Genomic DNA, 15,000 nt, shown 5'->3' with positions numbered 1-15,000 from the left:
AGGCTCGACTTGCACGGTGGAGTCGCGAGGCACCTCAGGAACCCGACCCTCCAGCGTGGTGCTCACCGCCAGGTGGTCGTGTTCGTCGATGCCTTTAAACTCCTGCCGGATCGTCAGCTTTTCATTCCCGGGCAGGAAGGTGACCTCGGCCTGCCGGGTGAACACTCCCCCTAGGAGACAGGCACAAAAGGGGCTTAGCTTAGCTTCCTCCCCTGGGGTCTCAGCTGAGGTCATTTCTGGGAATTTGAGCGAGCAAAACTGCAGCTGCGTGACAAATTGTGACATTCGGACGCTGTGATGGATCTCTCACTCACCAATAATGCTGAAGCCGTTCTTGAAGCCGGGCTGCTGCAGAGCAAAGGCCCACCCGATCACACCGCCCAGCGCTGAGAGGGGCATCAGGGAGGGCCCGAGAGTCTGGGGGATGTCACTGATGGCCACGTAAGAGCGCCCGTCGTTTACCACCACATACGAGTGCAGATCGTTGCTGTTGAACCTCTCTGGAGTGGGAGAGTTGCCCACGTATACCTGGCCATGTACTTTACCGTTCATCCGCTGAGGTTTTCCTGTAAATACAAGTACATTGTCAATTTTCAGTGAAGTCTCACCAATCCATGGACTACACAAGAATAATTTCCAGGAAAGTCCTATCATCTTATGTCATCATCCTGTGTCACAATGATGCATTGATATACATTTTTTGTTTTTAATACAGAGTTTCTACAGGTATTAGCAAATTTAATTTAATGGTTTGTCATGCCGTTTTAAATGCAACTTAAAACTAATTTAACGCCCATGTGTTACTGCATATACTGTACACACACACGCGCACATGCACTCATACACATATTATTCATACATACATATATGCATATAATCTTTATATATTAGGGCTGTCAGTCGATTACCATTTTTTAAAATAAATAATTGCTTGATTTCCATAGTTAATTTGCGATTAATCGCAAATTAATCACATGATGTATTTGGTCTAAATGTCCATTCTAAAAAGAGAATTGTTGAACCAACTTAAGTTTAGAAAGAGGAGCGAAGAGCTAGAACTTTAAAAAAATTGCTTCTAGTGATAAGACACGATTGAATGAAGTTAATCCAAAGTGAATATATCAAGTTTAATGAACATTAAACTTGATATATCCACTTTGGATTAACATTAAACTTTATATATCCACTTTGGATTAATTTAATTCAATCGTGTGTTACTTTAAATCTTAAATTGGTTCAACATTTCTTTTATTAGACTGTACAATAAAATATTTTTTAAGTTTTCCATACTCTTCTTAATTAACATAAAATGGACAAATATGGTTACCAAACACATTGATACAGATTTTTTTAATAGTAATTCATAGTTATTTTAAGTTAAAAATATACTGTTAAAATATGTATGAAACATTGAATCAGATGTGTGTTGAGGTAATTTGGGGTCTCTAGACAGCATTAGTATTTCATGTTGGACATTGGTGACAGAAACTGCATTTTTAGGCCATTTTGTTCATTGTAAATTACAATTACTTGTAGTCACCAGTCACCATAAATGCGAATACTTTTAGCACATTTATTAGTGCTAAATTGTGTTATAGTGACTCCACTGTGCAATGTTGTCTGTAAAATAAAACATGGACAATGTTTTTATATCAATTATAGTTAATTTTTTAATACCTCTGGACATTGTATTTAATGCTTTTTTTAATGGCCCGCAGAAATCCTGTATGATGAGTCTGAAGTGGTTCAAGATTTTGCAACAAATTTTAACATTTGTATTTGACTTGACAACTGCTTTCTTTTCTTACAGCTCAACTTTTTGACATAGACTAAATGTACTGCTAATGTTATCAGCTCAGTCGTAAACCTAAATAAGGTTGTTTTGACTTTTGCCTTGTCCTGTGAGGGGTCACCACACAGTCACTTGCATGATTTGTTTGGTTTTTACACCGGATGCCCTTCTTGACTCAATCCACAAAGTTGTTGTTTTTTTTTTCTACACCACCTAGTAGTAAACCTAAAACATTAACATTTTGACTAAAAACACAATAATAGATGCTCAAATAAAAGCAAACATTTCACAAATTCCAACAATAGCAAGTGAGTCCACCCTTAAAGCAATGAAAAACAGAGTATTTAACTATTTACAGGACAAATTATGCATTTCAGCTGTCATTTAGTGTTTTGTTATTATGATATTTTAATATTTGGAGCAGGATTTTTCATAGATGATAAGCTGCAAGACATGAACTACTATTCTACTCCTTTTTAAAGATGCATTGGGGTCCATTTTGAGCTAATTTAATCGGAAAAGACAGAAAGATTGAGAAATTTAGAAGTTAGTTTGGAAAGTAAATTACAAATTACTCGGGAGGGGCGACAACCAGTACTAGGTATCAGTATTGGTGCCGATACCAGTGTTGTTTTAAGGTATTGGCCTCTTGTGACCGTCTAAGGATTAGAAACAAGAAATTATACGTGAATGAAATGTGATCATACCCTCTGCCACACACTGTATCCCGTTGCCGTAGAAACCAGGCCTGCAGTGGCAGCAATATCCACTGGAGTGGTCCTTGCAGTCACCAAATTGGGAACACTTATTTCTGTTGTTTGCACATGTCCCAAGATTGTATGCAAACACTAAAACATGGAAGCACAAGAAGAAAGTCATGTCAATTCAATCTCATGACACCAGCAGTTTACAAGCGCGCCATTATCAGTCACCATCTACGTTGATATCAGTGTCATCCACCACTACCACTTCCGGGTTGTCAGGTTGGTGGGGTTGGTACTGAACAGGTTCGACTTCGATCTGACCCTCGTCTGGGTCAAAAGGAGGGTACACTTCTTGCTGTCCATTAGTATACACTACCCTCCTGGAATCGGGGGCTTCTTCTGGGTCGGCAGGGGACGGGGAAGGAGTTGCCTCAGCGGGCAGCTCGGTCACCTCGCCTGGAACAACGTTGGTAAAATAAGGTGACGTTCCAATCTCGTACACCCAAACCCCCTTCAGGCCTGAGTTGGTTTGCCTGCAAGCATGAAAACACAGTTTAATACGTTACTTGACCAGCAACAGTAAGGAAATGGCGGTATTGCCCGTCATGACTTACTCTGCCAAAGCACGAATGGATGCGTCTTCATCATTGGTGGTGCGGTAGTATTGGCCCTGACTGGTAAACAGGAAACCTCGAACCAGGCCTTGACTGAAGCCAGCGTGCAAGATGACATTATTCTCCCCTACGGGAGTATTAGTATACTGTATCCCATCTGTGGCATATAGCAATATAGCATATGAAGAAGACCCCACTGATGCAATGGCCAGTTGGAAGCTGTTTCTCTGTTAAGGAAAAATAATGTGTTGACATGAGCATTTGTTTTTTTGGGGGGGAAAAAAGTGCATTCAGTATCTACTTTGCCATTTAAACAGATGAGAGTGTGCAACTGACATATGCCAAGTTGCTTTCATGGCCAACGGTGAAGTTATGATTGAGCCCTATGAAATCTGCCTAGCAACAAGTCATCGTGCAAGCTCCTGACTTGGCAAGAAGCTTACTGCATTTTTATTTAGTTGCTTCAGCCATGGAATGTCATGTCTTCTATTTTTATTTATTTATATGTGTTTTTTTTTTTGTTTTTTTTAACTTAACTAGTTGTCAAGGCTCGCAAGGAGAGAGTAGAGGAACTGACTGAATTCACTCCTGCATTCTCTGAAAAAAAAAATCCCTTCCTCAACCTCTTTTTATTTGGTTTCCATGTCCCTAGTTACATAGGTGTTAAAACCCTAAAAATGCAAATGCAAAACATAGTTGGAACACAGTGTACTTGTTTGTCTATGTGTTGTGCATGTGAGTGGAAGATTGCTGAGTACATGTGTGGTCAAGTTTGCAATCATTTCTTAACATAAAACAGGCGGCCTCAGCAGACTGGCTCTAACCATTCTGCTGCGTTAGATGTTCTGGTTCTTCTGTGAAGATAACATATAGCTAGGGTATGTGAATGTGAGTGCAGAGCAGAGCAAAGCATTCCTCTTTGCAAGCAGAAGCAATTCTTCAATGCAGCAATTTGCAAATGTATGATAACTTATCTTAAATTATTCCTACGCTAGTCCATTTAGATAAATGTAATAATGTACAGTAGTTCAGTTTATGAATTACAACTTCTTGGGAAGTTGGGACAAAGTGGGTTAGCTAAAGTAATATTGGTAAAATTATTAACAAGTATTAAATATATATTTTTAATATCTTCCATATCATATTTGAAAAGCAAAACTTTCTTTTCAGACTGCAAAATAATCCTTTTCAGATATGGTTACTTCATTGTGTCTGTCCACAACTCATGCTAGCACAGGCAGACTAATTCGCTAGCACCATGTTCAAAAGTTTTAAAGAGTTGTTTTATGAATGTTTTAAATTATTAATGTGCTGAACACACACACACACACACACACACACCCCCCCACACACACACACACACTAGACAAAAACAAATTAAGCACCTGATTAGAGCCCCACGCACCCACTAGGCTCCAAAAAAGATCAATAAACACTCAACAGTTGGAGTAGTATTGAGGAAAAACTGAGCAACATAAAAAAAGCTAAATGTTAGCAATGCAGTTATTTTGTACATAGTTCTAAGACCAAGGGCCCTATACTGTCTATCTGCGCCTCGATTAAATCCACCAAAACCACCTGCGCCAGAAAACTTAGACCTGATTTTACCTGCTAAAGTCTAGTCTACTTTTTGTCACCAAACCGTCAGGCGCACCCTTGGTTTTTCAGAACGCCCAGCGTGATGCAGCGTGTTCCGCCAATTCCCCCAAATCTGGTAAATTAGACTTTAAAGGGACCCAAAACTAATTTTGCTAAGACTTAGGATGACCAGTTTTCTAATTAAAACCGCTAAAAAAATACATTTGCAATAAATTCTCACTAAATTGAATTAATTTTATCTTATGAATCGCTACGACAATTGTGTGACTGACCTACACGACTGGCGACCGCAGTTTAGGGATAATAGGACTACATTTCCCATTGTTCTTTGACACAAAAACAGGAAGTACGCAGTTCTAGTTCTAGCAAAAAGACACCTGCTAACGATTAGATGCAGATGAGAATGAGAACGCAAACATGAATGTGAAACTAAATACTGTCGGTAAGAATTTAACAGTGACCCAAGGTTCAAAACCGGACTGTTCCTGACAAACCCGGACATCTGGTCACCCCAGCTGATTCCATGGTGTTGTATGCTTGGCATTGTGATTGGTGGTTAAGCGCCCCTAACGGCTGAAAATTCACATCCTCAAACAGCATTGTAAACCTCACTTTCTTGTCGACGCTATCCCCAGTGCTGTCAGGCTCCTTCCGGGCGACGTCTATCCAGCTGACAACCACCACGTGGGTGGGACTGACTTCCTGGTCGTCTGGGAAGGCCCTGTTGATGTGCTCCGCAGCCCGACGCAACACGTCCGGGCTGATGTCTTCACGGAAGAAAACCTTGCCCTCTGCATCGCTCGTGTCCAGATCTCCGTGCAGAGCCGCGATCATTCCAAAGGAACCGGGCATTTTGCCAAGATAGGTCGACTCGCTTTTGGGCTCCGCGGTGGCGATGAAGCCGTTGGTGTTGATCTGAAATGACAACATGAGGAGGATTGTAACTGAGGATGACTTTGTTCACAAAAACTAGGACAGACACGTGAAGATCTGTTCCAATCCGATGTGACCCACTTTGATGTCTATCCCAAACTCATTAGACTAATGATCCAAGGCTGCTGTTTGCGTCACACGATGATGAACGCATGAACAAGTTGCCATTCGGCAATTATTTTAAACACTTCAAAAAGAGGAGCTGGGCTCATGTCAAAAACACACGCAGACGCCTCCGGCATATGGGGCTCCTCCACTTCCTGATCGGGGGTGGGCGGCGGAGGGAACAAGAACGCTACGTTTCCTGTCCTTGCCCCTGACCAGCAGCCCCAGAGAGCCCAAAGTAATCTTCATTACAGGCACTTCCTGGCCCAAAATGGAAGATAAAGCTGTGAAATAAGTTCACTCAAAGTGCGATTCAGATCTTTACCAAGACTTTTTGATTGAGTCACACTCCTGTTGAGACAATAACAGCAGAAACATGTTTATTTTTGTTGTTGTTAAAGCTTCCCAGGTGAGTGTTCCCCTTCAGGGCACAGACACAGACACATAGCTTTGTTTCATCTGCTGCATGAAAGATCCTAATTGGAGCTGACTAATATGTTTGTGGTGGGTGACGTAAAGGGAACAGAGGGGAAACCCCGCACAAGTTTTATTTTAGTCAGAAATCCAATATTTATTATGAAATTAAGATAAACATATGCTGAAAAAAAATTCCCACTGTCAGTTAAAGACAATATTTGTAGCTACATGAATTCTTCTGGTTAATACGTTATTTTCTTCATGAATTACAGTTGAAAACAAAGATGCAGCCCTTTTCTTTGAAAGTAGATTGGAGGAATATAAAGGGTTGCTTGTGTAGTCCAACACAATGGTTCAGCTTTCATACAAATTTGAATTGTTGCATTTTTTGGAGGGACATTCATGGAACGTCAGTGATTGGACAGGAAACAGCAGAAAAATGCACTTTTTTTTTTTTTTTTTTTTTTGCAGCAGGCTACATTCAAACAAGACACTTCCCACACACTTCAACGTTATATAGCCTACTTATATGTGATGTACTTTGGGCTGTAGGTCAACAGTAAAGTTGATAACCTCGGGCTGGAAGAATGTGAGGACACGTGCATTCCACGCGATTCATGCAATCTTTGTGACTGATAACCAAACAAATATTTACGAAGAAAGACATTATTCTGCCACCCACATATGTTTTGCCGTCTGATAAAGTATGTGTCCCTCAAGAGGTGCGTAATTGCGCAAGACTTTAGAAGATAGCAGAAGCTATACAGCCTTGCTGTTTTTTTTTTCTTTTTTCAAGGGGTAGTAATGCTAAAGTCTGGATTTACTTACAAAGATGCTGTTAAAAGAGCCATCATACAAGAGCACACGCTTCTCCAGTTCAAGCGTGTGCGTGAGGTCATCGCCTGCGTCCAACTGTTGGTCTCCAGCACTCGGACCGAACGGGAAAAAGTCTCCTCGCGTTAAGCTGTGTGCCGATGCCACCATTGCGAGGAAAGAGGCGCAGATGAGCCACGCTTGCTCCCGACAAGCCATTGTTCGTGTTCAAAGAGAAGCTTCGGAGCAGTCCTGAATGTGCTCGAGTCCGTAGCACCGAGACCGAAGCGGAGGAGGTCCACGGAGCAGAGTGACGCCCGGCCTCCAGTGAGGAAAGTTCAGGCAGAGTTTGAAGGACTTGGGGCGGGGTTGAGCTGAGCTGAGGGGGGCGCTCGGGGCTTCTTTCATCAAATAGCAATACTAGAAAAGGAAATGAGAAGGGGGCCAGATACTTTACTGTTTCATGTCGATCTTAAAAGCAGATTCCTCAACATTAGTTTGAAAAAACAAAAACCAAACAACTTAATGAGTCTCACATGAAGCGTTTACTTTGTTGCTATTAATATAACTTAGTGCAACAAAAATGCAAGTTTTTATTCTCAAGAAACATTTGATATTATTAGAAGACAATATGTTACTTTGTGTACAGCTTGAAAATCTATTAAAAAAAAACTGAATGATTCAATTAAATGGGACAGTGTGTGGAGTTTAGTGCCATCTAGTGGTGGATTAATAATTCACTCAGTTTAAAAATGCACTATTAAGTTCAATATGCTAAATTTATATACAGTACTTATGTCACATCAATGTATATATATTTTTTTGTATAATCCTACGTCTAGTAATTGCTAATAATTACATAGGACGCACCACTTGCTGACATGTCTCGCCACCATTTTTGCGAGCTTGTCCTTCTAGCTGCTCTTGTTAGCCGCTCCAGCGAGTTCTTACTCGACACTCTTGCTCGCTACTCCAGCCTACTGGTTCGCTAGCTCATTCCAAAAATAATTGGTAGTAATTGGTGGTAGGCTTGTGAAGTGTGGTCTCTCTGAGGCACTGTAGTGCGCGTGCTCAAAATCATTGTATTTATTAGTTCACCACTGGATGGCCCCAAATAATACACACTGTCCCTTTAATTAATGATAACGTACAGATTTTTTATTTTTTTTTTTAAAGCAACTGAACTTTTTTTTAGGTCATGTTTTTTGTTAGCATTCCACTAGAGGGAGCCTACGTGCCACATTTGGAGAATCACTGCAACAGATATTTCAGAATGCTTGTCAACAATTGTTGTGTTTGAGGTTGCAAGGGCAGTCACCAAAAAATATTGTGTTTTTTCCCAATAACAACAAAAAAATGGTTTGCTTTTCTCATTTGAGCTTCAGCTTTTGCCACCATGAAGTACGTATGACATCACAGTGAAATGTCCCAGTCTTTACAGTTGAATTATCCACTTCAATTCGGATTATGAAGAATCCAAATAAAGGATCCACTGTATGGAGCTCCGCCGAAGCCATATTAGTGCAATTGGAGGCAAGCCAGAGGCCTATCGGGGCACTGACATCACCGCATGGCCCAGTGACCACCAACAGGACCTGACGACCATTTGGATTGAAACAAGTATACACTCAGCATGCAGGCTTTGAGAATAAACTTTTTCTCTACTGTTTCATGGATGGGCAGCCATGTGATCCTGTTAACTCAGTTACGTTTACGTGACACAGAATCTCAATATTAGATTCAGCTAACCTGTATTTGTCATTATCTTCACCACTCTTCATTATTCTTTGTTTTCTTTTAAATATCTAAGCCAGCTGCATCCACATTGTGTTTCTGTACTCTATACCTCATATGTTTATACAGTAGAAAGAATGATATGAAAATGTCAAATGGATGTCAAATATTAAATGGATGGATGAAAGTCAAAAATGAAGAACAAAAAATATATATACAATTGTTTCTTTAGATTGAGAATTTTCAAGTGATTGAAATATCTAAAGGGCTACATTTGACAGTGTTTTATCAAAATAGTACCATAACATAACAAAACAAGGTTTTTATTTTAATTTGACTTTTTTTCCTTTCTTTGAAAGTTTAACAGTGCCATCCTCTGGCCGTTGTGGGTTATCTGCTGGAGGCGAAAAAACTTTTTAACGGTCCATCTTGACTTAGTTTTTTGTTTTTTACAGTTTATACAGTTCGGAAAGTAGTCTATTCCAGATAAACTTTTTGTGTGTAAACTATATGTTGAAAATTGTCACAATGATTGTCCGAAAGGAAAAATGAAAAAAAAAAAAAAAAAAAAAATGACGAAAGTTATGGTACACCCTGGATTGACCATCAGTCAGGCCGTTACAGGGTACACATTGATAATAAACCGTTCAACACAGCTGATTCATATTTAAGCTCATCATCAAGCTCTGCGGGGGGCCTGATAATTATCCTGATAATTGAATCAGGTGGGTAGGAGTAGAGAAACCTCGAAAACATGCTGGGCTCAGGCCCTCGAGGACCGGATCTTGACTGTGGCCTACATATAAGTACATCTTTTTGAAATGTGACAAAGACAAAACTTTCAGGTTCCACCGAGATTTGAACTCGGATCGCTGGATTCAGAGTCCAGAGTGCTAACCATTACACCATGGAACCACATGCCTAGCATCCTACCTATTGTAATGTATTGTGAAGCCACCTCGTTTAATAAAGGCTGCCTTATCACGCTATGCAATAGATAATCCTCATAATGTCTTTAGATAAACATTGAATAACTAAGAATCTCGTGTTTACAGTCAGATTTCTCCCCAAAATATGCGTTTGGTTTAATATTTATTTATTATAATAAAAAGCTCTGCTCCTGAAGTTTTCACATCTTGACGAGTTGTTAAATTAAGCAGAGTGAGTGGTGTCAGGCAAGTTAAGATGCAAAAGTTAAATTCATAAACTATCTTGCATGCATTTTCACATAAAATGGTGGGTTAAATATTAACTGTAAAGAATAATAAACCCATCACTGAGGAGCATTCTGATGGAATCATTCAGCACATTGGTCTTGCATCTTTAGTAAACAAACTCTCACACTGGCCTCATTCTGTACAACAGCATGTTTTGATGTCCAGATGAAAACTGCTTATGATTTGATATCACATTACATATTTGGCAAGTTGTTTCCGCTGTATTTAGCCTGAAATATCCTCTATGAGTTCACATTTGTTTACGTTTGCAAATATGTGTAATTCGGTCAAAGTTTAGATCAGGAAATGCGTGAGCTAAACATGACTGAATCTACTTCCTTAATTTATTTGAGGCTGCATGAACAGTAATGCTGATCTGTCTACTAGAACAATACATTTTCAAACAAGAGGACAGATGGAGTATTGACGTGTTAATCTGTTCAATTAAATCCATTACAAGACCTGTATCAAATAGTATGATTTACAACGATAAACCCCTCTTTACACTGTCAGGTCACACAGATTGATTGTACCTGTACTGCCACCTAGTGGAAGCACTTAATTATTCTGCCTGTCAAATAGCTGTCATAGATTGATGTACAGTACAACTTCAAACACTTTATTTTTAGCTGATAAACAACAATTTTAATGAAAAATAAATGGGTCGACCCTAATCATTTCCCATGGCACATATAATCACGTATGTTTTGGGTACTAAGAGCTGTATAGCAAAATCCACAAGTCTTCAAACCATGAATTGACCGATCCACTTTTGGATTCTGTTCATATTGGTTTTTAAACAGTCCGCTTCATCATACTGTTCACGTTCATATGTTGGCATCATGAGACCAAGACAACGCCTAACAACTGATAAACAACACAGCACTATTGTGACTGTGAAGCTTTAAACATGATGCTGTCAGAGGGACGCACATGGCCACTGAGCTGAGTGTCATTGTCTTGTTACAACAGAGACTGGAAGAGTCACAGAGAGGCTTAGAAATGGATTTCTATGGGGGGGGGGGGGGGTCGTCTCTTGTTAGAGAACTGCAAGTTGTGCGAAAATACTTAAATTTTGGACATTTGAAAAGTTTAGAGAAGGTCAAAATAAAGGGTAAGTAAAGTAAAAAAAAAAAAAATCTTTACAAATAAAAGGCTATGTTATATGAACCACCGTTAGTCTAAACACGGACTTGTATTGCGATTGTGAAATATGAACCAAGCAGCAAAATCCACCCATTTTTATCCATCCCTGTGGGCGGCCATTTTGCCACTTGTTGTCGACTGGAAACGACATCAACCACAAACTTCCGGGAAAAAAAGTTTATAACGTACTAGCTTAAGAAGTATCCAAGGTCCATGAGATGCTCTGAATTTCCGAACAACAAATTCGAGTAGCGCACTGAGTTTCCCAATCTCGAAGTCAAACAGTGCGCGCCGTTCAGAGCGTATAATCACAGTCTGGTCTAGTCAACTTTATTTATTTCGCGCTTTCAAACAGCTCACCTATTTTCTGAGTTTGGTCTTGTGACCTTCGTAAGGTGAGTCGTGATTGGTTGTTACCTGAGCCCCACGCAACTGTGGTCATTTGCATGTGGCAAAATGGCCGCCTACTTAGATGGATAAAAACAGGTGGCTTCTGCTGCTTAATTCATACTCCACAAATGCAATATTTGTCAGTATGCCGTGTTTAGACTGATGTGGGCACAAAGAACATATTGAAAAGACAATTTTTGACTTGACTTCCCCTGTTCACATGTAATTACACGTAAGTTTATCCGCAAATTTTAACCGGAAGTCAAACATACGCAACATTTTACAAGTATCTTATATAATATTTAACTAAAATGGCATGTGGCTGTTGGGTTTACGTGCGGCACTTGTCTCCGGGGACCCTTCCTGTGGTGGGAGGCCCTCCCATGACAGGGTTAAAGGTACAGCAAGCGTGCGTCAGCTGATGCGTCTCGTGACGTCACCACGAAGGGGGGGCGTGCCATGCAGCGAGAGCCAGCCATCCGGCCAGGCAGGGAAGGCAGGCTCGGGTCCTGCGCAGCTTCCTATCCGCCGCTTGCTTGCGCAGCTCCGACAGCGAGCGGCCATCCTCGCCGCCCATCATGTGCCTGCGCTTGTGTCAGGCTCAGGAAGTGAGCCTCGTTCCGCCGCTTGCCTCCTCTTGCCTGCGTCGTCGTGCGCGTTAAGTCGCTTCGCCTTCCGCCGGCTTGTGAAGCTTTTGACGCGGTCGCTGGTTGGAAGCCGGCTCCTCCTCCTCCACCTCCTCGCGGAGTCGCAGCTCATGGAGGCCCCGGCGGAGGAAGCTCGGGAGTCGTTCCCTTTGCCCACTCTCACGCCGGCCGTGCCCCCTTACGTGACCCTGGGTCTGACGGTGGTCTACAGCGCCTTCTACTCGCTGCTCTTCATCTTCATCTACGTCCAACTGTGGTTGGTGCTGCGCTACCGGCACAAGCGCTTCAGCTACCAGACCGTGTTCCTGTTCCTGTGCCTGCTGTGGTCGGCCCTGCGTACGGTGCTCTTCTCCTTCTACTTCAAGAACTTTGTGACGGCCAACACTTTGGGGCCTTTTCCCTTTTGGCTGCTGTACTGCTTCCCCGTGTGCCTGCAGTTCTTCACACTGAGCCTCATGAACCTCTACTTTGCACAGGTGAGTGCAAGCATGATACTGTCATTTGCAAAATTATGCATTAAAAATGTCTGCACATTAATATGAAATGAACTACAAAAACAAGTCTTAAAATGCTAACAAAACACATGCAGGCAAACGAAAAGGACCAGTATTGCAGTGTTATAACACTAAAGCAAAAAAAAAAATAATATATATTTGAACCCAAACGGTGCAGCAACACACGTAGACAAACACTCTAACAATACTCAAAGGCATATTATGTTTCCTTATAATGACAAATATTACTGCGAATTGCTGAGGTATTTAGACCGGCTTCTTGTAGGCTACAAACCCCAATTCCAATGAAATTGGGACATTGTGTCAAATGTAAATAAAACAAAATACAGAGATTTGCAAATCCTTTTCAACCCATAAGCAACTAGATATACTACAGACAAGACATTTAATGTTCAAACTGATTATTATTCTCTCATTTTTAATTTGATGCCTGCAACATTCCCAAAAACTTGGACAGGGGCAGCAAAAGACTGGGAATGTTGAGTAATGCTTAAAAAAACAAACAAAAAAAATATGAATATTACATAACTTGTCTTTGTAGTGTATTATCAAATGACTACAGGTCGAAAATGATTTTGAAATCATTGTATTTTGTTTTTAATTTGCATTTTTACGCAATGCCCCAATGGATGGATGTATTATACTGCCCTCAGGTGGCCAAGGCGTGCACACCAGGACAAAACAGCATCCTGCCCATTGAACTGAAACAAAAACATTTCAATTTATAAAGTACAATATTAGAGACTGTTATTTTTCTTCATTAAAAAACATTACAAGCATTTTAGTTGTTTTTGGGGTGGAGCCTGGAGCGAATTATTGGCATTTCCATTCATTTCAATGAGAAAATATGATTTAAGTGTTTTGAGTTATGAGCATGACCATCAAATAAAATTAATACATTTTATTATTTGTAAGCTACTGTTGCATTATATACTGTACAGTTTGAATATTAAAGGGATACCTGGCTCATTCAGCCATTTTCAGCAATAAGATAATATTTTGCCTATAATTAATGCGATAACATTATTTTTCATGAATAAGCAATACCTTGAAAACTAATTTTCCCAATTGATGTCGACTGAAGATGACATCACCTGTGCTGAGGAAACCAAGTGATAAAATGTGTTTTTAAAGGTATTAATTGTATATTAAAAAAAAAAAAAAATGAAATTAACAAATTAATTCTGGACAAAATATTGACTTTTTACCACTGAAAATGTCTCAATGAGTCAAGTAACCCTTTTACTGCATTTAAATATCTGAAAATAAATACCTGTAATTAGTAATGGTTCAATTGTACCTAAATAGATGTTTTAAAACAAATACTTAATCAATTCTGTTCCCTTGTATTAATCAACTTGTTTTGCATTTAGTTCCCTTACTGTACGAAACATGAACTGAACTATCACGTTTTGGCAAAAACATGTACAATATTTGACTAAAAATGTGACCAATAGCACGTTACTTCCAAATATGCAATATTTATAGGCTCTCTTTATATCATAAATGTGTGATGTTGTGTGGCGTTAATGTCAACATGCTCAGTGATGAAAAGCTCAAAAATACCGATGTTCTATTTTCACCAATTTATTGACGACAGCCATCCTACCGAGGTGCCTGTGAGATAACACACTCCGTTCCAATCAGCTTTTAGGGGTGAAGGACTGACTCATTCCTCATCTGCTTACATAATTCGCATATCATACAATAGCTTCTCGGGCCGCTAACTAAGGCTTATTCTTAGCTGCAGTAGAAAATTAGTGTGGTAAAAATCAGCACTAGCTTCCTGTTTGGTGATTTTTTTTTTTTGTTCTTGCTGGAATGTGAACAGAGAAGTGAACATGGGTTGTTGCGACCAAATGAGGCATTTACAGTTTGCCGTTTACTCTTTCTCACGGCAGGTCGTGTTCAAGGCCAAGTCCAAATATGCACCAGAGCTCCTGAGGTACAGGTAAGAAAATACTTTTGGATTTAGCCATGTGATTGTGGTGTTCAAACATTTTCCCAATGTTTCCATAATGTGTCCCCGCAGGCTGCCACTGTACCTCGTCTTCCTGTTTATGAGCGTGCTGTTTCTCGCCGTCAACCTGGTGTGCGCCATGCTGGTGAGGACGGCGGCGGCGGACGCCCGCATGGTGGTGCTGGTCAGGGTGGCCATCAACGACACCCTCTTCGTCCTGTGCGCCGTCTCGCTCTCGCTGTGTCTCTACAAGATAGCAAAGATGTCGCTGGCTAATATTTATCTGGAGTCCAAGGTGAGAAATGAGCGACGTGTTTCCGTCTATTTTTGTTTTGATGCCATTTTGAATCTTTTCGGCACCACAGGGAACGTCGGTGTGCCAGGTGAGTGCTATCGGAGCCATCGTCATCCTCC

At 40.5% G+C, this 15,000-nt stretch overlaps 2 protein-coding genes and 1 non-coding gene across 3 annotated transcripts in view; 1 reads left to right on the top strand and 2 right to left on the bottom strand.

Moving 5' to 3' along the window:
* Positions 1–7,409, bottom strand: part of nid1a (nidogen 1a) — a 20,560-nt gene extending 13,151 nt beyond the window's left edge. The window contains exons 1-7 of the mRNA XM_077495598.1: positions 6,993–7,409; positions 5,322–5,624; positions 3,111–3,337; positions 2,725–3,029; positions 2,500–2,640; positions 315–566; positions 1–170 (exon numbers count right to left, since the gene is read on the bottom strand). The exon at positions 1–170 is cut by the window's left edge and continues 31 nt beyond it. Of these exons, the coding sequence (XP_077351724.1) occupies positions 1–170; positions 315–566; positions 2,500–2,640; positions 2,725–3,029; positions 3,111–3,337; positions 5,322–5,624; positions 6,993–7,196 (1,602 nt within the window). The 5' untranslated portion in view covers positions 7,197–7,409. The remainder of the gene's footprint in view (positions 171–314; positions 567–2,499; positions 2,641–2,724; positions 3,030–3,110; positions 3,338–5,321; positions 5,625–6,992) is intronic.
* A 2,145-nt stretch (positions 7,410–9,554) lies between these two features.
* trnaq-cug (transfer RNA glutamine (anticodon CUG)) lies at positions 9,555–9,626 on the bottom strand. The gene has a single exon. It is a non-coding gene; the product is annotated as a tRNA-Gln (tRNA).
* Positions 9,627–11,885: 2,259 nt separating this feature from the next.
* The window catches only part of gpr137ba (G protein-coupled receptor 137Ba), a 7,646-nt gene continuing 4,531 nt past the window's right edge, over positions 11,886–15,000 (top strand). The window contains exons 1-4 of the mRNA XM_077494425.1: positions 11,886–12,587; positions 14,528–14,577; positions 14,659–14,881; positions 14,952–15,000. The exon at positions 14,952–15,000 is cut by the window's right edge and continues 98 nt beyond it. Of these exons, the coding sequence (XP_077350551.1) occupies positions 11,886–12,587; positions 14,528–14,577; positions 14,659–14,881; positions 14,952–15,000 (1,024 nt within the window). The remainder of the gene's footprint in view (positions 12,588–14,527; positions 14,578–14,658; positions 14,882–14,951) is intronic.

This window comes from Festucalex cinctus, chromosome 14 (genome assembly GCF_051991245.1).
Source record: "Festucalex cinctus isolate MCC-2025b chromosome 14, RoL_Fcin_1.0, whole genome shotgun sequence".
Classification (NCBI taxonomy): domain Eukaryota; kingdom Metazoa; phylum Chordata; class Actinopteri; order Syngnathiformes; family Syngnathidae; genus Festucalex; species Festucalex cinctus.
This window is presented reverse-complemented; position numbering and strand designations above follow the sequence as displayed.